At 56.7% G+C, this 27,357-nt stretch overlaps 7 protein-coding genes and 1 non-coding gene across 8 annotated transcripts; 5 read left to right on the top strand and 3 right to left on the bottom strand.

The window, feature by feature from the left end:
• Nucleotides 1-4,228: 4,228 nt before the first annotated feature.
• On the top strand, nucleotides 4,229-5,165 carry K452DRAFT_72629 (uncharacterized protein). The gene is made up of 4 exons (XM_033547064.1): nucleotides 4,229-4,389; nucleotides 4,508-4,684; nucleotides 4,737-4,767; nucleotides 4,827-5,165. The coding sequence occupies exons 1-4, from the start codon at nucleotides 4,320-4,322 to the stop codon at nucleotides 5,026-5,028; spliced, it is 480 nt and encodes a 159-aa protein (XP_033402620.1). The 5' UTR covers nucleotides 4,229-4,319; the 3' UTR covers nucleotides 5,029-5,165.
• On the bottom strand, nucleotides 4,572-4,642 carry K452DRAFT_t12. The gene has a single exon. It is a non-coding gene; the product is annotated as a tRNA-Gly (tRNA).
• Nucleotides 5,166-6,216: 1,051 nt separating the features above from the next.
• Nucleotides 6,217-9,610, bottom strand: K452DRAFT_315111 (glycosyltransferase family 90 protein; the record flags this gene model as incomplete). The annotated part of the gene is made up of 4 exons (XM_033543833.1): nucleotides 9,501-9,610; nucleotides 8,677-9,448; nucleotides 8,397-8,555; nucleotides 6,217-8,220 (listed from the first exon to the last, which is right to left on the bottom strand). The coding sequence occupies exons 1-4, from the start codon at nucleotides 9,527-9,529 to the stop codon at nucleotides 6,217-6,219; spliced, it is 2,964 nt and encodes a 987-aa protein (XP_033402619.1). The 5' UTR covers nucleotides 9,530-9,610.
• Nucleotides 9,611-9,978: 368 nt separating this feature from the next.
• On the top strand, nucleotides 9,979-13,682 carry K452DRAFT_315110 (uncharacterized protein). Its single transcript, XM_033543832.1, has 2 exons — nucleotides 9,979-13,132; nucleotides 13,202-13,682. The coding sequence occupies exons 1-2, from the start codon at nucleotides 10,146-10,148 to the stop codon at nucleotides 13,428-13,430; spliced, it is 3,216 nt and encodes a 1,071-aa protein (XP_033402618.1). The 5' UTR covers nucleotides 9,979-10,145; the 3' UTR covers nucleotides 13,431-13,682.
• Nucleotides 13,683-13,693: 11 nt separating this feature from the next.
• Nucleotides 13,694-15,935, bottom strand: K452DRAFT_283112 (glycosyltransferase family 90 protein). The gene has a single exon (XM_033539716.1). It carries the CDS (start codon nucleotides 15,684-15,686, stop codon nucleotides 13,887-13,889), a length of 1,800 nt encoding a protein of 599 aa, XP_033402617.1. The 5' UTR covers nucleotides 15,687-15,935; the 3' UTR covers nucleotides 13,694-13,886.
• A 1,004-nt stretch (nucleotides 15,936-16,939) lies between these two features.
• Nucleotides 16,940-18,299, top strand: K452DRAFT_283111 (uncharacterized protein). The gene has a single exon (XM_033539715.1). The coding sequence runs from the start codon at nucleotides 17,102-17,104 to the stop codon at nucleotides 18,095-18,097; it is 996 nt and encodes a 331-aa protein (XP_033402616.1). The 5' UTR covers nucleotides 16,940-17,101; the 3' UTR covers nucleotides 18,098-18,299.
• Nucleotides 18,300-19,788: 1,489 nt separating this feature from the next.
• Nucleotides 19,789-21,741, top strand: K452DRAFT_283107 (uncharacterized protein). The gene is made up of 5 exons (XM_033539714.1): nucleotides 19,789-20,074; nucleotides 20,134-20,286; nucleotides 20,344-20,828; nucleotides 20,886-20,953; nucleotides 21,035-21,741. Exons 1-5 carry the CDS (start codon nucleotides 20,057-20,059, stop codon nucleotides 21,532-21,534), a joined length of 1,224 nt encoding a protein of 407 aa, XP_033402615.1. The 5' UTR covers nucleotides 19,789-20,056; the 3' UTR covers nucleotides 21,535-21,741.
• Nucleotides 21,742-23,073: 1,332 nt separating this feature from the next.
• K452DRAFT_72499 (uncharacterized protein) lies at nucleotides 23,074-25,560 on the top strand. The gene has a single exon (XM_033547063.1). The coding sequence runs from the start codon at nucleotides 23,326-23,328 to the stop codon at nucleotides 25,507-25,509; it is 2,184 nt and encodes a 727-aa protein (XP_033402614.1). The 5' UTR covers nucleotides 23,074-23,325; the 3' UTR covers nucleotides 25,510-25,560.
• The last annotated feature ends 1,797 nt before the right edge of the window (nucleotides 25,561-27,357 follow it).

The raw sequence follows: 27,357 nt of genomic DNA, 5'->3' as shown, positions 1-27,357 counted from the left end.
GAGCAGGCGGGAGCGGTGGTAGCACCGCAACCAGCACCAGAGCAGGCAGGGGCAGAGCCGGTAGGCTGGGGCTGCTGGACCATGGGGGTGCCGACGGAAGCAGTAGCCTCGGCGCCGCAGTCAGCGCCAGAGCAGGCGGGAGCGGTGGTAGCACCGCAACCAGCACCAGAGCAGGCAGGGGCAGAGCCGGTAGGCTGGGGCTGCTGGACCATGGGGGTGCCGACGGAAGCAGTAGCCTCAGCGCCGCAGTCAGCACCAGAGCAAGCGGGGGCAGAGCCAGCGGGAGCAGAGCCGGTGGGCTGGGGCTGCTGGACCATGGGCGTGCCAACAGAAGCAGTGTCAGTGTTGGTGTTGGTCAGCGTCGTGTGGCCGAAGACGGTGCTGACCGTCTTGGAGCGCGCGGGGCAGCTGGTGACTTCGGGCGGGCAGTCGAGGATCGTGCTGACCTGGGTGGTGAAGACGGTGGAGGGGCCCTGGGGGGCGGGAGCGGAGGGCGCGGGAGCAGAGCACTCGGCGCCGGAGCAGCCGGCGGCAGAGACCGCGGGAGCGGAAGGAGCGGGAGCCGAGGCAGCAGGAGCCGAAGGAGCAGGAGCCGAAGGAGCGGGGCCAGAGGCAACGGGGGCAGAGGCAGGGCCGGAAGGAGCGGAGCACTCGGCGCCAGAGCAAGCGGGAGCGGAAGCAGCAGGAGCCGAAGGAGCAGGGGCAGAGGCAACGGGAGCAGAGGCAGGGCCGGAAGGAGCGGAGCACTCGGCACCAGAGCAAGCGGGAGCCGAAGGCGCAGGAGCCGAGGGAGCAGGGCCAGAGGTCAGGCCAACAACCGAAGACTCCGGGACGCCAGGGACGGCCGGGCCCGTAGACTGGACGACGGAGGTGACGGCCGAGGGCGTCTTCTCGTGGGACGGGCAGTTGGTGACCTCGGGCGGGCAGTCGAGGATCGTGCTGACCTGCGTCTGGTACACGGTGCTGGGGCCCTGGGGAGCCGGGGCGGAGGGCGCGGGGCCGGAAGGAGCGGGGCCCGAAGCAGCGGGAGCCGAAGGAGCAGGAGCCGAGGGCGCGGGGCCGGAGGCAACGGGCGCAGAGGCGGGGCCGGAAGGAGCGGGAGCCGAGGCAGCGGGAGCCGAAGGAGCGGGGGCAGAGGTCAGGCCGACAACGTCGGACGACGCGGCCGGGACCTCAGGGGCGGGAGCCGAGGGGGCGGGAGCCGAGGGGGCGCCACCAGCAGGCGAAGTGACCGGGACGACGGAAGTGACGGCCTTGGGGGTCTTCTCGTGGGACGGGCAGTTGGTGACCTCAGGCGGGCAGTCGTAGATGGTCGAGACCTGCGTCTGGTAGACGGTGCTGGGGCCCTGAGGCGCGGGAGCCGAGGGAGCAGGCGCGGACGTGAGCCCGGCGACCGACGAGGTCTGCTCGAGCGGCGTGCCGACGGCGACGGAGGGGGTGGACGACGCAACCGGGGCCGACGACTGCTCGAGAGGCGTGCCGACGGCGGTGGAGGGCGCGGGCGTCTTCTCCGCCTCGGACACCGGGCACACGGTCGTGTACTTAGGAACGACGGAGGTGACGACCTCGGGCGTCTTCTCGTGCGCCGGGCAGTCGGTCACCGTTGACGCGCACTTGGTGACGGTGTGCAGCTGCGTCTCGTAGACGACGGAAGTCGTCATCGGGGTCGACGAGGTCAGGCCCTGGACGTCGGAGCTGGCGGCGCTGGGCTCGGGGGTCTGGTAGAGAGGAGTGCCGACGGCGACCGAAGGCTCGGCAGTCTTCTGGGCCTCGGAGACGGGGCACACGGTCGTGTACTTGGGGACGACCGAGGTGACGACCTCGGGCGTCTTCTCGTTGGCCGGGCAGTCAGTGACAGTGGAGGCGCACTTGGTGACGGTGTGCAGCTGGGTCTCATAGACGACGGAAGTGGTCATGGGAGTGGCCGAGGCGGCGGGAGTCTGGTAGAGGGGAGTGCCGACGGCGACAGACGGGGTCTGGACGGGGGTGCCGCTGGCGTTGGGGCCGAGCCTGCCCTTGGCGTTGGCGCAGTTGTTCTGGTCGAGGCTGGCGCACGAGGCGTCGAAGCTGCTGCCGAAGAGGGTGAGGTCGATGTCGAGGCAGACGTTCAGCGGGACGAGGTCCACGCAGGCGTCGACGGCAGCCTTGAGCACGACCGAGTTGGCGCAGCGGCACGACGGCGTGTCCAAGACACAAACCTCGGCCAGCGCCTTCAGGAAGCACTGCTCGCGGCAGCCGCCAGGGTTCTTGGGGCCCTCGCAGGCGCCGCCAGAAGAGGCGCTGGGCGCGGCAGACTGCGAGCCGCCAATGTTCAGGTCGAGGCCAAGGCCGAGATGCGGTTCGGCCATGGCGCCAGCCGCCAGCATGGCGGCGGCGATAGTCCGTTGGTAGACCATCGTGGGGGGGGTATTAAGGATTAATGAGAGGATTACTGTGTTCAATGGTATAAACGAATGATTACAGTAGAGAAAAGCAGGAATGAGAGACTGCCCTGAGGGGTGAGGGATGAAGAAGAAAAGCGTATGGCAGAAGGCAAGCTGGACCTAGATATACCTCGTGCTCTCCTGGCGTACGGTGATCGCCTGCGACCTCGTTTTTTTGCGCGGCTGCTCTGCTGCCCCGCTATGATGCCCTCGACCGTGCCTACAGGGCTGTGTTTCCGCATTTAGCTCTCCGCAATACCGCCGTGTTCCTGTGCGTGCTCGATAGTGCACACCCCACAAGCCGCGCGGGAGCCGTTGCCAGGCGTATGGGTCAGCTTCTGTGCAGGGTAAGCGGAATGAGGCGCCCCTCGTACTCCAGTCCGATCTGCATATCGCCTGCTCGTTCTGGCCAAAGAGCTACCGATATTGCTCTTTGGTCGAACCCCGCCGTCGGGGATCATCACCGCCAGCGACCAGAGGAGTCGTCGGTCGTCCGTCGCCCGTCTCCCCTCTCCCGTATCAGCGGACACTCCACCGGTGACGCTTGGCGAGTCGCCGACACGAAGAGAGCCGGTTGATGCATACGAGCTTGCGGCGAGTTAGTCGTTGAGCCGCAGCCCTAGGCAGTACCTACCTAAGCAGTCGTCGGATAACCCGAGCGGGCCGACATCCCTGCCCCTATTCCTCCACCACACGACCACACGCGCCTCTGCAGATCCCCACACACACGACATTTGGTCATGCCCAGCTGCAATGGGAAAAGGAGATATAACCGGCTAGCCCGCGCGTGCGATCTCTGCCATATCACCCCGCACCGACCACATCGTAATGTGCGGGACTCGCGCGCGCCCGCCGGGACCCGGCACTGTTCGTACCGTTTAATGAACAGGAGGCCCCGCGGCGCCATGCGCCCCTCCCGCCCACAGGGCCGCAGGGCGCAAGCCCCATCTCCCATCTCCACCTTTCCAATGATCGCCCAAATCTGCTTTCGACTTTCGCCCTATGTGCATACCAAGCTACCTACCACAAGCTACCCAAATTCTCCCCGCCGATCCTATACCGCTGCGGGCTCTGATCCGCCTTGAGCCTCCCGGTTCCTGCCAGCTCGACTGCCGTGCGTGAGAGCGTGCGAGCACCGAGCGTGGGAGCGTGGGAGCGTGCGAGTGTGCACACCTGAGCTAAATCCAGCTATAGCGAACAGGGTTAGCAAAGTAGTTCATCCCCTCGAGATGATGAGTGAGCGAGCGAGTCCCGGGCCCAGCCAGCCAGTGACAGTCGCACGACTGCTGCCAGCTAGCTTCCTGTAGAGTACGAACTCAGAGTACGAAGAGGTAGCTACCTACGCAGTAGCCCAGCCAGACCAGACCAGACCAGACCCCTTCGAGGCAGAGGCAGCGGCAGCGGCAGCGGTGTAAGTCTCGCATGGAATATTCTGCCCATGTCCATGAGAGAGAGCCTCGACGTCCCCGGAAGCGCCGAAGCTCAGCACGCGCAGTCCAGCACCTACCGAGTTAGACATCCGAATTTTAGCCTTCCCTTCGCTTCAGCAAGCACCCAAGCATCCATACTGAGTAGATCCTCAACAAAACAAAACGCCCCCCAAACGCGTTGTCGTCGTCGTCGTGCAAACCATTCCATTGACAGCAGCAAACCCCGCCGTGCATGCCCATCCAAATATAATCGCGCCACACGTTTCACCTGCGAACGCCACTGACGGCGCCACTGACGGAGGGGGTGGGTGGGCTCTGTAGAGTAGTCTGTATCACCACTTCCAAGCTAACTTCCTAGGGTACGGCTGGTGCGGCCAGCCTTACGGACAGATCTCGGGGTTGTCGCGTGTGCGCCAGGACCGCACCGCGATCTCTTCCACTGGCGTGCACTCGGTGTGCTCGGCCGATGCCTCCGGGTTCGGTGGGCTCGGCCTTTGAGTCCGGACTCCGGGTGTCCGGGCGAGTGATAAAAAAAAATAAAAAAAAAACAAAAATAAACAGCAGTTGAGGCAGCAAAAAAAAAATTTTTTTTTGCTTCGCTCCCCTTGGCCCCTTGGCCTGTTTACTTTTTTTTTATTTTGTTTTTATAAAAACAAAAAAAAAAAAAAATAAGAAGTTCGCTATGGGCCAAAATTGAAAAAAGAAAAAGAAAAAAAGATGCATCAGCCGCGAATCGAACGCGGGGCCCATCGATGGCAACGATGGATTTTACCACTAAACCACTGATGCTGGTCGACTGCGAGAGCAACTCGATAAAATTTGTTACCGACGGTTCGTATATATACAGTAATTTGTACAGAAACTTGAAGCTCACAAAATTAAGCACCCCTCGCCTATCTCACATACCAAACTAGGTACGCAACAAGCACGCAGACAAGTCCCGCTCATCACTGCCCTTCCAACCGTCTCCCAGCCAGATAGATCTCACCACAGCGCACAGCGCACCTCGTTCGACTCATCAGCAGCTCGAGATCCCTACCCGCCCGCCAGGCCGCACGACCACGTACAGCCAACCGATTCACCCTTTCCAGATCCCGAGATACATACATACATACATACATATACACAGCAATAACATCAACCTCATCTCTCTTGCGCTTTCTATTCATAGGTAGGTAGGTGCCTAGGCCCAGACATGCAGGCACAGCCACAGCCACAACCACAGCGCACTAGATGTCGGCCCACAGCTGCGATCTCGCACGCGTAGAGAGCTTAGGGGTAGGGTAAGTGAGTTTTGTATAACGAGGAAATGCGAGCAACGCCTATGCGCACGCACGCGCTGGCCGTGGATAGATTGCGCCATCTTGCCCAGCGCACCTCGCCCTCTCGGACCTCAGGTTACTTTACGCCGTTGTCGAAGGCTGAGGTCTGGAGCCTGCTTCCGCGCCCATGTACTCGTACACTCACACAAACACGCTCCTCCTCACGACAACTGCACGGCACGCCATTGCGCGCAACCCCGTCCAAAGCGACTATTGCCTATACCCCAAGCCCAAGCACGCACGCACGCACGCACACTCGAAGATATTGTATATAAACCCGCAATCTCCGCTCCAATCTCCAGTCTATTTCACCACCCCTCAACCATAGCCACAGCCGCAGCCCCTCCTCCACACACACACAGACACCGCACACACCTCCCCCCCTCCCCCAGGGGAGGAGAGGGGGCAGAGATCTATACAATAGCTACCTATAGCCGAGATTAGCAGCACCGCTACGACCACCATCGCCACCCCCACCACCACCCACCGCCGCCACCGCTCATGCAAGATTTCCAATATCGATTTCGTGCTTCGTGCATGCGTTCAGGGTTTGCGATCTAAGCTATAAGATTTGAGATTTGTGATCTGAGCTTTGTGATCTGAGCTTTGTGATTTGTGATCTGGGGTTTTAAAAGGGAGACGGGATTGGGGGCGCTGATCGCAATTAATTTGCGCGCGGTAGGGTTGCTGCCTACATACCTATACTACGGGGTATGGAGTTAATGTGCGCGGTTAGGTTCGTTTACCTATGCAGTTGCTACGCAGTTATGCAGCTATGCAGCTGCGCTGGTGGTTGGGGTTCGCGATGGACGATAGAGGAACTACTGCTGACTTCTGCCTTGGGTGAGGTTGGTTGAGTAGGGCTTGTGGCGCGTTTGTCAGGGTCGGTGGATCAGGTGTGGACGCTGGGTTATGGATTTTTAGAGCTTAGGTGGGTAAGGAAAAGATTTATACACACCCTCATGCACACTCTGGACCTCAACACGCTTCACCATTACCACCACACGACTCCCATCCCCCCCACCTCTTTTCACAACCCCCTCACGACCCCCCGCCACCACCACCGCCAACAACAAAGCCCAGCTCATCCCTCCTATCATCAGTCAGCCGCCCCCACTCCAACAACAACCTAAACATATAAACCTCCATATCCTCCCTCCTAAGCACCTTCTCGGCCCACTCCCTCCCCTCCCTAGCAATCCTCTCAGCATGCCTCCGCCTCTCGCCCACAACCGCCCTCCCCCCACCAACAACAGTGCCATTAAAGCCCTCAAAAAACGCCAACGTGGCCCATAAGCCCTGCAAGCGCAGATCCAGCGGCACGAAATGCACCCACGGGACGACGCGGCCGTCGAGCCACTCGCGGAACAGAGCCATCTTGAAGGGCACGCTGCCGGAGCGGAGGAAGGGGATGAAGCGGCCGCTGAAGCCGGCGCCGTCGGCGTCGAGGATGTAGCGGTAGCGCCAGGTGCCCTGGAAGTCGATGGGGGCGGCGACTTCGCGCGGCGCAAACTCTGCGAATTGCTCGTTGCAGTCCGCCTCGAAGCAGCGCGGGTAGGATACGAACTGCACGTCGGGGGCGAAGTTGGCGTGCAGCTCGCTGGCTGCGACCAGTGCGTACCGCTGCTTTTTGTAGTTGTTGGAGATGGGCCATGGGAGGAGGAGCGCGTGCGTCGAGCTCGTGTTCATCGCTTCGTGCACTAAGCGCTGCCGTGCCATGCCCCGCCATTCGCCGTGCCCCGTCGACATGCCTTCGGTGGTGCTGCCGCGCCAGAAGAGCGTGGGATCCTTCTCCTCGAAGGGCGGGTCGGGATATTCGTCGTTGGGCGCGTAGACCGCTTTCTCCACGTAGTTCCATGCTGAAGGGTAGAGGATGTCGTTGTAGCCGGATGCCTTGCCTTGGCTGAAAATCGGCATCAGATCATGCGTGCCTGAGAAAGCTGCTGGTGACGTATAGAAGCCGTGAAGGCGGGCGAGGTCGGGCTGATGGCAGACGTCCGCGGCAAGCGTCCAGTTGGCGAGGTATCCTCCGAGTGAATGCGGCACGGCGCAATCGGTACATAACTTGCTGACGTCCCAGATGCGCTGTGTGCGAGCCTTGGAGTTTGGCGGACATGCTACTGTTCCGAATTCATCCCATGTCGACTTGAATGACATAACTTGGAAGCGATTTGTCCGAACAGGCTCCTGGGGAACGGCTTGCCAATTTTTGCTGCGATCAGAGCTGAATTTTGACACAACCCCAGGGTTTCTGCTCCGTTCAGTCAATGCCGTATCCCTGATGCGGTTCATCTCGTCGTAGGGTACAGCAACTCGACATTCGTCATTGAGGTTGAATGCCAGGTCCATGTCAGGTAACCATTTGCTGAACTTTTCAATCATCTCTACGACACCATCAAGCATCCAGCGATGTGTCCCTGGAACATTATCGCTTATTGAAACTTTGCCCTCCCGAATGATGATGCCTCCAATGCCACTGTCTGGGTCAGCAATGACCTCCCACGTCCGCTGGCGGATCTCAGCTGGACTCAGGGCCCAGAAAGGCAGCAAATCGCTGTAGATATTGTCGAAATCATCGATAATGAGCGTATTTCGTTCGACTGCATAGTTATACCAATCATCGAAATGCGGTGGTGGATGCCTCCCGTACCGAGCGGTGTAGTTGGTAGTTGCGTTGAACAAGGTCGCATTGATACCGGCATGTTTCAACCACTTACCGTGATTCTCATTGGCGTAATACATGAGCATGTCGATCGGATGGTATCTGACTTCACTGCTTCCATGGTAGGCAAACATGACTTGAAGCATGAATAGGAACAACACCACAGGTAAGAAGGTCCATAGAGAGAGCTTCCCGCGGTGACTTTGTGCTGTTGGCATGGCATGGACAATAAATCCTATGACCGCAACTAGAAGCGACATTATACCGCCTCCTGGAAGTGGTGGGAAAGGATGATTATGGTTCCATGCAGGTCCGAAAAGGTATACAAATACTGCTGTGAAAAGGACGATTACGGAGGTACTCAAAACGCCCACATAGTGTATCTGCACCGATGACAAGTTAGTAGTGTAAATACGGATCCAAACGAAAAAAAATAAAATCATGTTACGGGCCTGGCAGGGTTGGGGAATTGCCATAGCCGATAATGTCTCAAGAAAACAAGCAACGATTATGGTGGATTAAGAGCATCTCGTCAAAGAATCCAGGGATATTCACTTACTGTGCGTACAGCGCAGAGAGCAGCAATGGATATAGCCAGTGCCAATTTAATGGCACTTCCTGTATACTGTTGTGTATGTGTGCTTATCCATTCTCGGAGGTCTGAGGGCCCGAAAGAGTAATATGAAAGCCCAATCACTACCCAAATCGTAGCGGATATCTATTGGATAAAACATGTCAATGAGTATTTAGACAAAGCATTAACGAGTCTAGGAATGTTCCATGCATCTAGTGGTTAAGGGCTACATGTGCTAGCTGGTTTAAATTGAGGTAACACTTACAAGGCAGGCCAAACCAACATACGGTACGCCCATGCTCGAAAGCCTTGAATGCTGCTTCTGCTTGGAATCCAGCAATTGGAAGAGAAGGGCGCCAATAAGACCATCAATAAAGACACCGAGTGTTTGAAGGCGGGGTATCAAGACTGAATCCGTTGATGTTACGGGACAAATGTATGTAGATAAGGCTGGATAAGGCTTCGAAAAAGCGGCAATGCTACCAGCAATAATGATTGCAACACCAAACAAGGTTTTCAATGGGCTGTTGCCTGCCGTGGTCGCAAACTCCACATAAATGGTGGTCTCCATCTCATCAACCTCTTCTTCGTCCCGGGGCTGCTGGCGCATCTTCCGGTATTGCCACCAATCAGCCACCGCGACGAATACGAGAGCTAGAGGAGTCAAACTGGGCCCTCTGCATTCAACACGTTGTAGCACGCGGCGCAACACTTCTATACGTGCCGTCAGGAGCAGGCCGACCAAAACAGTTCTGGCTCTCAGGCCAAACAATGTAGGCTTGGCCACTTCGCCAGGCCCTTCCAATACTGGGGATGCTGGGCGTGAACCGGCTCCCCCATCTTGTAGGTCCTGTAGAGGTATCGGCGCATAATGGGCGTTTGAGACAGTCGTGCCGTGAAATGGTCTTATCTTCTGGGCGAGTAGCAGCGCAGCGCCACAGACGATCAATACGGCAATGGACGAATGAACGGGTCGGTCGAATGCGAAGGACGTGTCAAGGGTGGAAGCAATATAGAGAAGACAGGCGAACAGGCCGCTGCTAAGCATTAGCCAAGTACCTCGAGAGATGGATTTGTAACAGCGCATACGAGACCCAGAGGAGCGGAGCCCGATCCATGTGTGGCTACCGAGTAGCTGGCAGAATTCTCAAGGTCGCAAGGAGCATGGTTGTTGGTGGAGGGTGAAATGCGCTGCTGTGCCTCTCGGGCTGTGCCTGATCCACGGCCGGGTCGTCATCGCGGGCGCAGGCGCGCGTCTCCCGCCCGAGACTAAATTGGTCATGGCGGAATTACCGAGGAATGGCCGGCCGAGGTCAGACGAGGTGGGAAGCTTGGGTTTGTTGGTGTATGATGGCTATATGGAGGTGAGAGACCAGATAACACATAGCAGATGCAAAAGCCTAGGACAGTTTCTGCGACCCAACTTATTTTGCGAGACAATGCAAGTTGCCGGCAAAAGCTTAGCATTTTCGTCGATATCGAGCTTCATCTTCCCTTATCTTAGCGGCTTGGCAAACTTTTTTGCGCGAGGCCTCGGACAATCAACGCGATGCGCCAGCCGTGACAACGCCCGTGGACCCCTTCACTGCCTCACCTGGACCGTTGCCGGGATATCTTGCGCCTCGTCTTACTCCGCGCATATCGGGAAGCACCACCTGCCCTCGCCGAGGAACCAACGGAAGCTCAAATCGATCCTTACTAGCGCCGCGGAGGAGGCGCGGAGCCGCAGACACCATGGTCAAGAAAGCCATTGATTCGCGCATTCCCGCGCTCATCCGGAACGGAGCCCAGGAGAAGAAGCGTAGCTTCTTTGTCGTCGTCGGTGACCGCCAGAAGGATGTCATCGTCAACCTCTACCACATCCTGCTGAACGTCGACGTGAAACTCAACAAGTCGGTCCTGTGGGCTTACAAGAACAAGCTGCTTGGCTTCACCAGTCACAGACAGAAGCGCGAGAAGAAGATCAAGAAAGAAATCAAGCGCGGCATTCGTGACGTCGACACCGAGGACCCTTTCGAGCTGTTCATCTCGACCCAGAACATTCGCTATGTATACTACAAAGAGACGGAAAAGATCTTGGGTAACACGTATGGCATGTGTATCCTGCAGGACTTCGAGGCCATCACCCCGAATCTGCTGGCAAGAACCATCGAGACGGTCGAGGGTGGTGGACTGGTCATTCTGCTGCTCAAGGGCATGAGCAGCTTGAAGCAGCTTTACACTCTGTCTATGGATATCCACTCGAGATACCGGACTGAAGCGCATGGAGATGTCGTTGCGCGCTTCAACGAACGCTTCATTCTTTCTCTGGGAGGCTGCGAGTCGTGTCTCGTGGTTGACGATGAGCTGAATGTGCTCCCGATCTCAGGCGGTAAGAACGTTCAGCAGTTGCCTCCTCCCGACCCGGAGCTGGAGGGCAAGACGAAGGAGGCGAAGGAGCTGGAAGAGATCAAGGAATCTCTGGCGGATTCGCAGCCGGTGGGTTCCTTGGTCCAACTGGCAAGAACCGTGGATCAGGCCAAGGGTCTGTTGACGTTCGTGGATGCTATTGCTGAAAAGACGCTTCAAAGCACTGTCACACTCACGGCTTCCAGAGGTCGTGGTAAGTCGGCGGCTTTGGGTATCGCGGTGGCCGCAGCAGTTGCGCACGGTTACAGCAACATCTTCATCACTGCGCCGAGTCCCGAAAACTTGAAAACTTTCTTCGAGTTTGTCTTCAAGGGCTTCGACGCCCTCGAGTACATGGACCACGTGGATTACTCGATTATCCAGTCGACTAACCCTGACTTCAACAAGGCCATTGTGCGTGTCAATGTGCACCGCAAGCACAGGCAAACCATCCAGTATATCCAGCCCCAGGATGCTTATACGCTTGGCCAAGCCGAATTGTTGGTTATCGATGAGGCTGCGGCCATCCCCTTGCCTCTTGTAAGAAAACTGATGGGACCTTACCTGGTCTTCATGGCCTCTACGATCAACGGTTATGAGGGCACCGGAAGGTCTCTTTCCCTGAAGCTCATCCAACAACTCAGAGAGCAATCTCGTGGAGGAAAGGTCAAGGGTGACGAGATCGTTGCAGACCGTTCCACTGGTAAGGAAGCTAAGAATGGCTCTGAACTAGCCACTGGCGGTCGCACGCTTCGCGAAATTACCCTCTCTGAGCCCATCAGATACGCGCCTGGAGATGCAGTCGAGAAGTGGATGAACAAGCTTCTGTGCTTGGACGCCACTTTGCCCAGGTCGAAGATCAACACTCATGGCACCCCTCACCCCTCGCAATGTCAGCTTTTGCACGTTAACAGAGATACCCTCTTTTCTTTCCACCCCGTTTCCGAAAAGTTCCTGCAACAGATGATGGCTCTCTACGTTGCCAGTCATTACAAAAACTCGCCAAACGATCTTCAGCTCATGTCGGATGCGCCCGCACACCAGCTGTTTGTCCTTGTCCCGCCTGTTGACGAGGGCAGCAACCGTCTTCCTGAGCCTCTTTGCGTCATTCAAGTGGCTATGGAAGGTCAGATCAGTCGCGAGAGCGTGCTGAACAGCCTTAGCAGAGGTCAAAGAGCCGGTGGCGATCTTATCCCTTGGCTCGTTAGCCAGCAGTTCCAGGACGAGGATTTCGCCGGCTTGTCAGGTGCCCGTGTTGTTCGGATTGCCACGAACCCCGACTACATTGGTATGGGATACGGATCCAAGGCCATAGAGCTGCTCATGGACTTCTACGAGGGCAAGTTCACCAGCTTGTCCGAGACGGAGCCTACTGAGGCGGAGGAGATGGTCCGGGTCACCGACACTGAGCTGGAGAGCTCGAGCTTGCTCCAGGACAATGTCAAGGTCCGCGACATCAACAGCATGCCGCCGCTCTTCTCCCGCCTGTCGGAGAGGAAGCCCCCTGCACTTGACTGGATTGGCGTCAGCTACGGTCTCACGCCGTCCCTGCACAAGTTCTGGAAGCGCTCTTCATACGTTCCCGTATACGTCCGCCAAACCGCCAACGACCTTACTGGCGAGCACACTTGCGTTATGCTGCGCTCCCTCGACACACCCAACACCGACCAAAGCTGGCTCGGTGCGTTTGCGCGCGACTTCCATCACCGGTTCCTTTCCCTGCTGTCGTACCAGTTCCGCGCCTTCCCCTCGGTCACTGCCCTCAGCATCGACGAGTCTGCTTCCGCCGGAACCAAGCACGACACGGCCGCGTCTCCCAAACCGCTCAGCAAAGCCGAGCTCGACAACATCTTTTCGCCCTTCGACCTCAAGCGCCTGGACAGCTACGCCAACAACATGCTCGATTACCACGTCATCCTCGACATGTTGCCCACCATCGCGCACCTCTACTTCAGCGGCCGCCTGCGCCCGGCAATCAAGCTTTCGGGCGTGCAGACGTCGCTCCTCCTTGCCATCGGCCTGCAGCGCAAGGTCCTCGAGGACGTAGAGAAGGAGCTCGGACTCGGCTCGAGCCAGCTGCTCGCCATGTTCGTCAAGGTCATGCGCAAGGTGTCGTCGCACTTCCGCAACCTGGTCGAAGGCGCCGTGGCGGAAGAGCTTCCGGACGCGCCCGAAGCCGCTGACGGCGCGGACGAGGAGGCCGACGAGACCCACAAGCGCTTCCAGCCTTTGGCGCAGAGCCTGACGGAGGAGCTGGCAGAGGAGGCGGACGAGGTCAAGCGCGCGGAGAAGGAGCGCATGAAGAGCATGATTGACGCTCTGCCGTTGGATAGGTAAGTTTCCTGAACCTTGCTTCTTCTCATCGTCACCAAAATCACGTTGCTGACCCTTGTCCCTCATAGATACGAAATCGCAGACGGCGGCGCCGACTGGGCCGACGCGGAGCGCCAGGTCGCGAAGGCGGCGACGTCGGGAGACGCCCGTCGGAGCACGACTGTCAGCGTCAAGACGAAGGGGAATGGCGGGAAGCGCAAGGCGGGCGAGGCGGTCGGCGAGGCGTACAAAGAGGTGGAGTCGGCGAGGGAGGGCAAGAAGAGCAAGAAGGCTGGTGGTGGGAAGAAGGGAAGGTAAAAGTGAGGAATGTTGTTGTTGCTGCGTGAGTGGCTGTTTTGTAGCTCTGTTTGTAGAGCTGTTTTTTTCCTTTCGCATAGGGTGGTGTTTGGGTCGCGTGTCGTGTTTTGGGGGTCCGGTAGGAAAATTTACCAGTTTTTTGTGCATTTGTTTGAGGGTTGTGCTGGGGGTGGTGTTTTGCGGCGGTTTGTTTGTGTGCTTAGCAGATGCTGGCGGTGGGGAAGCGGGTGGAAACCAGATTCTGGGTGAGTGTGTGTGTGTGTGTAAGGATGCCGGCTTGACACAGAGCATATGCTAAAAAGTTTACAGATTTCGACCCGACAATGTTCCCGACAATCTTGTTGCAGCACCCTGGAGGAGGCCAACAATCCATTTACAACGAACAAATTAGAAAAGGTGGTATCACAACATCTCAACACTCATCTCAAAGACACACACTCAACGCAGCAGTCGGCCTCACTCCTTCAAATCCGCCACAAAGCCCAGCACATTCTTCTCGTCATCACAAACGCGGGCAAACTCCAACAACAGCCTATAAACATACACCTGCATATCTTCCTTCCTAAGCACCTTCTCCGCCCAGCGCTGGCCGGCCTCGGCAATCCTGCGCGCGCGCTCATCCCTGGCGCGCAAATACGCCAGCACGGCATACACGTCGACGAAGGAGTTGTCGAGCGGGACGAAGTGCACCCAGGCCCACAAGCGGGCGTCGTGCCACTCGCGGTAGACGCTCGCTTTCAGCGGCACGCTGCTGCTGCGCATGAAGCTGCGGAAGCGGCCGCTGAAGCTGTTGCCGTCGATGTCGGCGAGGTACTTGTGCCCGAACTGCGCGGCCATGGGCAGCGGGTCCGCGAGCGCGTAGTACGGTTCTGTGTAGGGGCAGGCGGGGCCGCCGGTGCTGGGGAAGCAGAGGAGGTCGGTGAACGCGACGTCTGTGAAGGGGGCCAGCCAGGCGCCGAGATGGCCCCCCTGCGCGGAGCCCGGGACGCTGTACAGATCTGCGGAGGGCAGCCGGAACGTCTCGCCCCGCCCGTTGGCGCCCGTGCCTTCGGCCGCCGAAACCGCGCTCCCGTTCAGCATGCCCACGAACCGGTGCCGTTGGAAGTGCCGCCACGTCGCGGCTTTGTTGCGGCCGCCTGTGCCGGCGCCGCGCCAGATCAGCGCGTTGAGCTTGAACGGCCACGCGGCGCCGTGCGCGCCTTCCCCGCCCGAGTACCGCACGTCGCTGCTCCAGTACATGGCGGGGGGCAGCAGGATCTCGTTGTTGGAGTGCAGTTTGGAGCCGCCGAAGAGGGGCAAGAGCCGCGTCGACGTTTTCATCGATTGCGGCTCGATGAAGGTGCCGTGCAGCCCGCGCAGGTGCGGGTGCTGGCATGCGTCGCTCGCGGTGGTCCAGTTGGCGACGTAGCCGGCGTGCGAGCCTTTCGGTGCTTGCGTCGGCATGAAGTCTGGTGCCGGCAGGCGCAGGTCTGTTGGCTCCTCTGGGTCTTGACGTGCCGGGCTGGCGGGGTGGCATGTCGAGCGCACGAGCGGCCAGATGCGGCTGTAGTCGTGGATCCAGTCGGGGGAGGGCGGCGGCGCTGCTTCAGTGTCTGCGTTTGCGGACGTGGCGCTGAAGCTCTCAACAACCTCCCCCAACGACGCCATTTGCCGCTCTCTGGCTGCGGTTTCCATGAGCTCGTTGACGCGCTCCCAGGGCACGAGCAGCCGCGATTCGTCCATCACGTTTACCGGGATGTCGAGGCTGATGTTCGCGGGTAGGTGGTCTGCGATGCTGCCGAGGAGGTCCAGCCACGGCTCCATCCAGATATGCTTCTCCTTCGTCTGCATGACAGCCTTGCCATTGCGGATGCCCAAAAGCCAGGGCTCGACCGTCTTAGCAGACTGGCGGATCTCGGCAGCAGGGAGGCCCCAAAACGGCTCCAAGTCATGGTGGATCTGGTCGAAGAAGGACTCGACGACGAGGGCGTCGTTGCGGCGCGCAAACTCGAACCAGCCATCAAAGCCCGGGGGCGGGTGTCTGGCGCGGCGCGCGCGGTACTCTGCGGCCGCGGCTGGCAGCGTCGTCGCCTGCTTCGCGACGGCTTGGCTGAACTCGAACTCGGCGTTCTGGATCAGCTCCTCGATGGGGTGCGTCGCCTCGGCGGGCATGGCCGGCTGGTGCAGCCACGACATGTACAGCACGATGGACAGGGCCACGAAGGCCCCGATGGCGAGCAGCTGGCTGCGGCGCGCGGTGCGCCATTGCGAGCCCATGCGCGTCCACGCGGCTGTGTGCGCTGCCTTCATCGCTGCTGCTGCTGTTGCCAGGACATGGGGAGGAAAATCAAGACCGTGTGACGAGTTTGTGTGAGCTTACGAGCGCGTCAGCCTAAAGATGGAGTTTATCCGTGAGGTTAAGCGCCTGGCTGCGCCTCGCGTTACACGGCGTCGTCGCCTGTGAGACTTGGCCATAGGCATAGGGGGAGCGCGTCTCCGGAACAATGGAGGGAGCAGACGCCCCGCATTTCTTTGTTGTACGTAGTAAGTGTCTGTTCGGTTTCGGTTATTGGGCGCTTATCCTCGATGCACATCATCTATAGTTTCCCTGTTATAGATCCCGCTTACTTCGCCCCTTTGTTGTGGATTAAACTGTTGCTTTCATCGTCAAAGAAAACAAAGAGCATGCCCACGGTTTATGCGAGCGTTGTTGTCAACGTGTCATGGTTGTTGTGGTTGGTGGCACAGTAGGTACAGTATCCGCCGACGAAAGAGCGAAAGTATGGTGATCTTGGTGGAGCCAGACCAACTCAGGACTGCTTTATACGATAAGGCTTACGTGAACTCTGAATACGAGAAGAAGAACATCACGAGTGTTCAAAGCAGTGGCCCGAGAAGTTGATGTTATTTTCACGATAAAGTAGGTACAGAAAATCCCTAGAATTCTTTAGCAATTCACACTATCAAGGAAGGACAAAAAAGGTTTACATGATTTGAGCTTTAAACCACAAAGGATTTACTACGATCGGGAGGGAAGACAAAGTTACAGTCTACATAACCTCTTGAGCAATATAGTTTGCTACGAACTCAAGTTTTGGGCCTACGTAAGATCTATAGATAGGGAGCGTTATGGTATATCTGCAGTATCTTCAATATCTAAATTTAAAGCGACTTGACTTGCTTTTGCTTCTACAGAGTACCGCTTACTATTTGATAGAGAGATTTGAATAATAACATCTCCCACTTAAACTGCAGTAGGGATTATATTGTACATTTTATTTCTAACGAATAGGAAGTGGTTGAATTGCGACGAGCCATAGGTACTTGATATCAATGAAATGGGAGATACAATAGATAATAGATAGAATAAAAGTATTCACTTGACAATATGTGTAGTGGACAGCGAGAGCGGATGTTGGTAAACGGTTTGTGGATAAACTTTGGCAACGTCACTTCAAAGATGCCGTCTAACCCATGACGATTTTCGCTCTGCAGCGGTTCGAGACGTTGATCGTCAATACCATGCTCTCCCTGCCACACGCGATTTGTGGAATGTCGCGGTGATACAAAGATCGGCTCTGCATATGACACCAAGAAGAACAAGTCTATGACGTAGGTCGACGCGAGCTTCCTTTTCCGTCGCGTCTCCCCGACCAGCATTATCTCAACCCTCGACTTGCACCACCACAACAATGAACGCCTACGAAACCCAACGTTTAAAAAACATAAAGCGCAACCAGGCCCTAGTCGAGCAACTGGGCCTCGAACACAATGCCGCCAAACTCTCAACCTCCAGGCCCAAGAGCAGCTCCACGAACGCGAAACCAGGCAAGCGACGAAAGCTGCTAACAGGTCAGCCCACACGGACATCCGCGCGCATAGCAAGCGCAGGGATCCGTCCAAGCTATGCGGAAGACGAGCTTGACAAATCATCCGCCTCAGCGGGTTACCAGCCGCGCAGAGCCCAAAGCCAGAACCCCCAGAGCGCGCGCTCGGTCTCTCCCGCAAACACAAGCGCAAAGCGCGATCCGCATCCTGACCTCGCGGCCATTAAAGCCGGCTGGACCTCTTGGACGTCCTCCGCGCCCCCGCCCACTCGCGACGAGCACGGCACCTTCCACTTCGCGGATGCGCCGGGCTTCACGCCGAACAAGTCGCCTGAGGAGATCCTGCGCGAGGGCTGCTTCGGGGGGTCATATTTCCGGCCCTTGTACTCGAAAGCTCTAGGCACGACTGTCGAGGATGACTGGCGCGAGCTTCCTGACGAGTGGATCGCCGGTCTGGACGTCCAACGCTACCTCACGAGCCCTGAGTACGATGCCGAGGTCAATAAGTTCAAGGTCGCGTGTGGGCAGAGCATTGAGGAATGGGAGGCTGCGGGATGGATCGCGCATGAGTATGATGTGCGTGGCTGGTTTCAGTGGTTCTGCCGGTTTTGGCTGGGGAGAAGGTGCGACGACGATGAAAGGCAGATTGGGAGGTGGCGGAAGTGTGTGGGGGAGACGGGGAGGTGGCGCAGGATTTTGTTGAAGAAGTACGTCGCTATGGGTGTCAGGAGTGTGTTCGATGAGGGAGGTGACGATGATGCGAAGGGGGATGTCAGTCCTGTCGTGCATCAGACATGCCATCATTGGGCATACGAGGTAAGACAAGAGGCGCTGGACAGATTTTGGGAAGAGGGGAGGTGAGCATATTGGATCACCTGTTCGAAATCTCCCGCGGAGAAGTTGTGGTTTTGAGGGGGTAGAGAGGAACCTATCGGATCGTTCCCAAACCAACAATCCTCGAGCCATCTGTTTGCCAACCCGATCGCGCTTTGCGACTTCTAGGATTATAACAGAATCCTGGAATCCCACGCTAGGCATTTTCTCTGGATGGATCTTTGCTTGCGCAGGAGCTGAATATTCGGACAGAGTGGTCTTGGCACAATCGCGCCTCGAACTAGATGTCATCAGTGAAGCATCCCCTGGAATGTTCTCCGCTTCACTGAGTTTCATGGGATAATTGTTGGAGGTGAGGGAGGTCTCACCATTATAACTTCATTCCTTCCCCTAAACTTGGAACAACGAAGACAGCGCCACTTTATCTTCACAAACCTCGAAAGGCGAAACCAGGGGAATCCCTACAATCCTCGGGAGCAGTTTGCGATTCCACGGAAGCTAGGCTACTTTTTTCAGGGGATCAATCAGGGGCTGAACAGTGCCACACCACTCCTAGTTCGGCTAGCGGGTTGCGAAGGTGACAACTCTGTGGCCTTTTCTGGAATCTATCAGACCATTATTCCTTGAGTCAGCTACAGTCGACAGGTTTTTTGCAAGGTCAACCGTGCAAGAATATAGTAGCAGACGAGTCAGCAACAAGAATAGGTCCAGCCTCACTGCGCCTCGTAACGAAGATTTTTTAAGCAGAGCGTCGCTTTCATCTGCATGCCTTAGACTTGCATGAGATACCTATGACATAAGGTTCTCCTCAGCCTAGAGGCTGGCATCAGGGTTTATGGCTTAACTGCACACAGTATAAGTTATAATGCGTGGCTTCAGAGCTTATCTTTACTTACTGAGAGCCTCGGCTACTCGGGTTCCAACCATTTGATTCCTGAGGGACTTACTACGTACAGCTCCACAAGGAAGACGGCGAAGGAACAGTTTTAGCAAATGCGAATTTCGCGTAGACAGACTTTGAGCGGCCTCGTCAGCTTCGATCCCTGTCAGGTGAGTTGTCATACCAGTAGCAGCCACGGCCGCTCCGACCGGACGCGTCAACGGCTTCTAGCCAATTCGTATGGCGTGTTACTTCCAGTTGTTGGACCCGGGCCATCCCTAGCTGGCTCACTTGTGGCTTAGCGTTGGCGTTGCCTCGCCAAAACTGACTTAGGGGGAACGCTCTCGCCATCCCCAGGAGCCCCCGGATCTTCAGGCAATCATCCGCACGCCCCCCCCAGGATGCTTCGCTTGGCGAGAGATGTTGAATTTGTGGCAAGAGAGATCTAACTATCTTCAATGCAGTGCAACAGGTCTTGCTTTGAAGTCCAGATACCACTGATTCAGCAGCTCAACGACATCATTGCCTCGGTATAATTAGGTCATGCTACACAACGGCACAAAGATCAAGCACGACGTCCTCCTGTCCCTCTGGGGCTGATGGACCTAACGTGGAATGTTCGAGATCGACCGATCACCCTTCCACGTTTGGAGCCATTGATAGGGAACTGAAGCGAAGGGGGCTGATTTTAAGATGGTCTCAAAAAATAGCTCGCGGAAAAAAGACCAAGATGGACCCTGGATAGAAAGCTTATCAGCCCGCAAGCCACAGCTCGCGATTCCTTCCCATCCCTTTGTCACCCGGCGTAAGTTAACGCCCAACGCGGACTAGAAGAACCAACGGCCCTGTCGGGGGCGTCGGAGCAGTCCTGCCACAAGGATTTCCACTGGTGTGTCGATCTACTGTGCGCACTAGATTTCTGAAACGTATGATCAGGCAGGCCAAGGTGGCGAGTGGAGAAATTTCAGGTGCATGGAGCAGTGTTCAAAAGTAAGGTTACCGCCTGGTGCCGCCGAGGCCTGCAAAAAGACTTAGGAGCTTCACTTCTACTTATGCAGTGAGCAGATCTACATCTTGCGGTGATCACTCTCGGCCCCGCAGAAACCATGTCAGAACTCGACCCCGTATGTGAACCTCCACTCTTTTCTTTTTCTTGACTGATGAGAGCTAAGAATGAGTACAGACGCAATCACACGCATCAAGGGCGGGGGCCATCCTCGCAGGAAACATTGTCCCGCAAATAGCAGCTACGATCGTCGTGATTGCGCGCTTTGTGTCGAAAGGCTATTTGCGACGATCATGGGGCGCAGATGATTCAGTTCTTGCTTTGGCTTGGGTCAGTCACTGCGTCTCGAGGAAGCTGTCGCGCACGGCCTTGCTAACCATTTAGCAGTTATCATCACTTACGCTCACCATCTGCTCATGTGTTCAAACGAAGTACGGTGCGGGTATGCACGACGCCGACGTGCCCGACTGGGCAATGAAGCCCAGCTTCCAACTCCGTTACGGAACCGTTCTCCTCTACAGTCTGGTCGTCTCCCTCACCAAGATCAGCGTCTGCCTCTTCTACCTGCGCGTCTTCGCAAACCGCACTAGCCGCTACCTCTCGATCGCATGCATCGTCTTCGTCTGTCTTTACACGATCCCTATCGAATGCCTGAATATCTTTCAGTGCCAGCCGATCGACGCGGCGTACGACCCTGTGAAGATCGCTACTGCGAAATGCATCGACACGATGCCCGGATTCTATATTTCAGCGGGCTGCAGTATCTTCGTCGATATCTGGCTCATTGTGCAAGTCGTGCCGATGATTCTCCCGCTGCAAGTCCCGCGCAGGCAGAAAATCGCACTCATCTTCGTTGTCTCACTCGGCTGGATGTGAGTAATTCCTTCTCACGTATAGGCTCTATAACACTGCGCTAACACTCACCGCAGCATCATCGTTGCCAGCATAGTCCGCCTTGTCCGTCTTTCAAGAGCGCTGAAGTCTAGCGACAAAAACTGTACGTACCCCCCTCTTCCCTCCCGGGGGGCGAGTGGCACTCAAATCCCAATACACGTACATACTAACACAATACACACAGGGGACTCGTACGACGCGTCGATCTGGACAGCTATCGAATGCAACATCGGACTCATCTGCGTCTCAGCACCAGCAACAAAACCGCTCCTCCAAAAAATGGCGCCGGAATTCATGCGGTCACTGTCGAACCCGACGTCATACCCCGCGGGGACGTACCAGCTGCAATCGGGGAAGCGGCGCACGGGCGCCGGCACGTTTCCGCTGCGCAGCGAGGAGAGCGGGCTGCGGTCACAAGCCGGCATATACGAGCATGAGGACAGCGGCGTGTACGGCGGCAAGTCCGGCCGTACGGGGCCCGGCGGCACGTTTTGGGAGACCACTGTCACGGCGCGAGTGCGTGGCGATGGCGAGAGCGAGGAGGAGGTCCTTGCTGGTGTGCGGAATGCGATCACGAAGAATATCGAGGTGACGGTGGAGAGCGCCGATAAGGGCAGTAGTGGTGCTGAGAGCTTTGTTAGTGATGAGAGTGGCAGTGCTGGCCCCAGAGGTGCGAGGTATTAGCTGCGCTCAGGCTGCCGCTGGGCTTTTTTCTTTTGTTGCCTGCTTACCATTATACCCCGATTTTGAATATATGTAATGTTTTGTCACTATATCTGGTCGTACTGGGGAATGCGCTTGTGTGAAGCGGCAATGGACATGGAAAAGGTTGCTAACGCTTTACTTTTTCTAATGTTGTATCTAGATCTACGTTCAGTCGTGCCATACAGGATTGATGATTTTTGAGTTCGCCATGCTATGAAAAGCTTCCACACGCTGCGCGAGCTCTATACACACTAGACTTGTGTATATGGAAATGGTACATTCACAAAGTTATGCACCCAGAAACACGTCTAGAATGCATGCAACCCCAAACTTCCTCATACTTATAGAATACCATAATACTTTATGCACGTTAGATATTTATACCTCTATAAAACTTCTGAGGCCCATCACATCGTCTCTTTTTTAAATACGTTCAACGCTTTATTCACTTAGCATTTCTACTACTTTCACCCAATCAAGGAGTGCTTCGTGTGTTGGTAGATATGATCTCTATGTAGTTAAGAAACATAGCATACACCTTGTTAAAATGCACTTCACCATGATTTTGCGCCTTTCAGGCGTACGCAGGAAGTCTACAACACTTGCAAACTGCCTTTACGAAGAGCTATGCTTGCTGAAGTCAGAGTCAGATCCGTAGGGTCGTATAAATTCCCTACTTGGTCGATACTTAGCAGTCCGGGTGTTCCTACGAGAGCATCCTCAACGTCCGTAAGCTGCGTTGGTGAGGCGGCGGATGGGATACCCGTTTCGAACTAGCGCCGATAGGGGCTGCTCAGCCACAACGCAACAAGCGGACACGACAAAACCGACAGCGCTCTAACACGTGATCGATGCTCACGTGAGCGCTCACACGTTACCACCGGTCGCGCGCCTTGGCGTGTCGACTTCGCGATAAGCCACTCCACCTCTCCACCACCGTCATCACCTCAACTCAACCACCACGCTGCCGATCCATCAACACCTTCGCGCGACTCCTGTCGCCTGCTCGCCGCGCGTCTCTAGACGCCCGCTCACGTCGCGCTGTGCTCGACGCATTCGCTCCTCGCCTGTATCGCCGCCCCCTTCCCTTCGCATCTCTTCCCTTCTCGAGTCAGGGCTGCTCATCCCAAAAGCCCGGGCGGGTGGGCGAGTCGTCAAGCTTTCGCTGCTACCGCGCTTGGCTGCTCCAGTGGTTCAAACAGTGCCGGCCCGGCACCAATACCTCGTGCGCACTGCAGTACGGCTCCTACGCTCTCGGCGGCTAGAACTACCCTCGGGCCTTCCTTGCAGTGATTCGGTTCTCCGGACGTGGTGGAACTATCCTCAGAAAGCGCTTTGTAGCGATTCGGTTCTCCGTTGGCAGTAGAACTACTCTCAGAGTCGAGTCGCTCTGCAGCAGTCCGGGTCTCTGTCGGCGGTGGAACTATCCTCAAGGCCTTTTTGTAGTGATTTGGTTCTCCATCGAAGGCTAGAACTATCCTCAGGGGAGTTTCGCAGTGGTTCGGTTCTCCGTTGATGGCTGGGGCTGTGCTTGGGTGTCTGCAGTGGTTCGGTTCTTCACTTTGATAATTTTTTCAAGATCCGACTTAGAAAGGGCCTGGCACTGTTCGTGTGCCGTGAAGTTCGGCGTGGAGGGAACGATTTGTCATCTACCGGACGCTCCACGTTGAACTGCCGTTTGGCAATAGAGTCAGGGTTGCTCTCGAACGTTGTTCGGAAAGCCCGGGTGGGCGGGTTATCTGCACCATTTGGTGTGGGGAATTGATCGTCATGAACTTTGATGTTTTATTTTTGATCTATGTTACTGACTTTTTCCTTGCATATAGGGTCGGCTTCTCATGCCCTGCACAAATTTTCAGAATGGCCGCCATCAATGCACAGCAAGATGTTCAGGCCGATGAGCACACAGCAACTGATACCGTGGTCGGCAGCGAAATGCAAAATATCGTGACCGAGCGGGTTTTGGCCGAGTGGCAAGACAAGGAGACAGGGGAACTCTGCACTCTTGGCTCCATGTTATCCGTCAACAAGCAAGCTACCAACTTCGAATTTCAGTTTGGCATTGATCAGTCTTCGCACGCCTTTATCCGGTTTCCGTTTATTATCTCTATAAAGGCGGCTGGCCGCCCTAGTAGAAGGGACACGCTTTTCGTACTCCCGGTTCATGCATTCAATTTCAACGATCCTGTGCGGTTTGAGACTCTCACGGCATCTCAAGTTGGTACGGGGCCTATATTAGCAGCCATCCAGGAGGCTTCCCTGTCCGCATCTGATAAGATTCTACGGGTCGAATTCAACCTCAACGAGCCAGGATACATGCTTATCGCAAAAACAATGAATCCTGCAAAAGTCATCAAACCCAGCACCTCGACCTCACACGATCTCCTTCTCGGCCTACAGTCACTGTCAAAAGCAACGCGCTTCGCTGTCTACATGAAGCCCAGTGATTACGCCCGCCAAGGACTGAAGATAGTGTGCGAGCGCCTGTGCGCCGGCGCGCTGAAGCAATATCCCCTTGATTTGAGCAATATGTACACTAGAGGCGCCGAGTTAATCGACTGGAGCAAATTCGAATTGGACAGCACCCGTGCCTGTGGCAAACATCAAAAAGACAACGACTATGCCGCGCCGCCGGACGACTTCCTACCACCGTATGAGCCGCCGCAAAACAGCAGCAGTGTCAGCAGCAATGGTAGTAGCAGTGGCAGCAACAAAATTAGCGCTCCCGCAACGCCACCGCTTGTCCCGCGCACACCATCAGTACAGTTCTCACCCAAGCCCGCCACCACGCCGGACTCGCAACTGAGCTTCCTCCGCTCGCCACAGGGCGTGCCGGCGTTACTGGAAAAATCACCCAGCACGTCTATCATCCTTGAGACCCCCGACAATGACAACGACTGGTTCTCGGCTAGTGTGATGCGCGCTCGCCTCTACAACGGGGTGGCCGCGACACCGACGCAGGCGGATACGGAATCCAACCAGAGTGGTGGGAGCGTTTATGCTGGTAGTGTGTATGCTGATGAGAATGGAGCGTATGCGGCTGCGCATCAGTCACTTGCCCCTTCCATGCCAAGTACGCAGGAATGCTGGGGCCAGAGTCAGAGCCAGTCTCAGCACCTCGAGCCGGGGTCGCCTGCTCTGGAACCTACGCAACACTATCAGAGTCAGTCTCAGGGCTTGGAGCCACTGTCTCTTGCTTTTGAGCTCGCAAGGCAGCTCCAAAGCCAACCTGAGCAATTCTGGCCGCAATCCCCTCCTTTGGAACCTACGCAGGAGGCCCAAAGCCAGTACCAGCGCGACTTCGACCTAGAGCCGCCCCGCAAACGCCGCCGTCTCTCGTCCGTGTACTCGGGTCTGACAGCTGCATCTCCGCTCCAACAACAACCTCAACTCCAACACCAACACCAACCTATAACCTCGGCCTCGCCCGCTCCCTCCCCCGCCCACATCGCCGATCCTCTACCACAAAGCACGCTCCTCCTCATCTCCCTCGCCCAATACCTCAGCGAAACGCTCCTCACGCACCATCCCACCGCGTACGCCTCACCGCGTCTGCGCCCTCTGCTCTTCGCGCTCGGCCAGTCCGCGCGCTTAGGCGACGTGGAGGTGTATGAGAGCGTGCGAGCCCGCTGCTCGGCCGTGTGGTTCTACTATGGCGATGAGGCGGGTGATGGATGCGGGTGTATGGATGTGGATGACGACGATGGAGTTGGAGATAAAGAAGGGGGTGCAGCGGAGCAGCGCTTTGTGGACGATTTGGAGGCGCTGGTGCGCTGGGCGAATGGAGTAGATCGCCTTGCGGATGCGATGGCGAGAGAGGAGCTTGAAAAGCTGGGGAGGGCGGCGAGGGAGGTGGTTGGGAGTGGTGGTGCTGAGCTGTGCGAGAAGGAGTATCGCTGCCAGAAGGGTATGTGCGTCGCTGTTGTGTTGGTGACGTTTGGGAGGGTTGCGTGATGATGGAAGAAAGGGTTTTGGTTTCAATTCGCGTCACGGTATGGCGCACTGCTTTAGATAGATACCCCCGTCTGCTGGTCACTTGTTTTTGGTCAGTGGCTACTAACATAATGAATGGAGTTTTATGGCGCTTCGCTCTTTGTACCGAGCATTGACATTGTCAGCAATCACTTGCTGCGGTACAACGACCAACGCCTTCCAAGGACATATGGAACTACAGTACCTCACTGAGCACAGCCGTGTCATCCTCATCTTTCTTCCAACCATCTACAACAACCCCAGCTTTCGCCGCTCCCAACCAAAGCACTTATCCACTCCAACTCCTCCAACCATGTTCTGCACAACCCTTCGCCGGCGCGCCTTCTTCGCCCCCCTCATCCCAACCCTCACATCGCCTACCGGGCTCAACCTCCGTGGTCAGTAAACCACACTCAGCGAACCAGACCGTCTACATTAAACACCACGCACACCGTACAATGCACTAACTCACTCGGTCTCAGAAACAATGCTCAGCACGCACGACCTCGCCATCCCCTTCACAACCACGGGCCCAACCAACAGCAATAGCAGCAGTAATCCACGCACACTAAGAGTGCTCCTGCTCTCAGCCAACGACACAGCAAACGGGGACGCGCTGAAGGCGGCAGTTGAGCGGATTGGACGCTTTGGCGGGATAGTGGGGGGCAGGGATTGCGTGGGGGTGTTTTGTCTAGGTGAGAGAGCGGAGGCCCAGTCGGTGGGGTTGAGGGCGTATTCAGCGCTGGTGAGGGAGCTTTTGGCGATGGGGGACGCGTGCGCTGTGCCGCTTTTGTTGGCGGCCGGGGTGGGGGGCTTGGAGGGGGTTTTGGGCGTGTTTGTGGGGGGGCTGTAGGGTTGTTGTGGTAGTGGTATACTGCTGGAGTGTATTTTTGGAACGCCTGGAAGGATTGCTTGCGTCAACTTTGCTGATTAGTAGCTTCTAGGTATGCAGTGCCCAAGTTGGCGATTTTCAGCTTATCGCAGTACATCACTCCCTGATCGGCAGCTCAGTTCCAGGGTGACACGGTGAGAGCTTGTGTCAACGACGTGCACCTGGATCAGAGATGAACGGTGGAGCGAGATCCACGACACCGGCCAACAGATCCTTAAGCCATATGTGTCGTCACGGCTCAGCTTACGTCTGCATGCTGACGGGTCGTAGCAATTTGTGTCGTGACAGACGTACTTGTAGGTGGTTATGGCAATGGCTCTCCGGATCTCTCAGGGCTCCTCCCTTCCGTGCCCGTGACGTCAAGCCCAAAGTACCGGGAAAACCTCGGCTCATTCATGTCATGAAAGCCGACCATCGGCCTCGACCAATGACAAGGCTCCGACACTGGTGCAGCAGCACAATCGAGACTCTGGTGCCCTGTGACACTCCCACAGCTCGAGCTGGAACGTGGAGTGTGTACATGACGCGCAGCCTGAGGCCTCTGGCGCCTGTCACCGGTTAAAAGAGGGCAACGGTCTTACTACTTTGGGCCGGGATCCCTAATCAAGGGACCCGGAGATTCCTCTGCGCCGAGGGCCGGGGTTAGTCCATGCGCGACTCTTAGGTTTCGCCAGAAGCTCGCTCGATCATCCAGCATCACTCTGCGCACACACACGTCTACTCGTCCAGCGGACAGCTTGCGCATGCCGAGCCCAGACGGACACCCAAGACACAGGCGGTGAACCTGCTCTACCGACTCGACCGTTCCTTTCACACGTCACGATCCTCACGACCACTTGCCCACACACGTCCCGCGTAACAAGCTATCCCACCGAGACACCCCATCCAAGCCCGCTTGTGGGGGCACATGTCACTCAAGACCTGCTTCAATAGTATTT

Source organism: Aplosporella prunicola (assembly GCF_010093885.1).
Source record: "Aplosporella prunicola CBS 121167 unplaced genomic scaffold K452scaffold_2, whole genome shotgun sequence".
Taxonomy (NCBI): Eukaryota; Fungi; Ascomycota; class Dothideomycetes; order Botryosphaeriales; family Aplosporellaceae; genus Aplosporella; species Aplosporella prunicola.
This window is presented reverse-complemented; position numbering and strand designations above follow the sequence as displayed.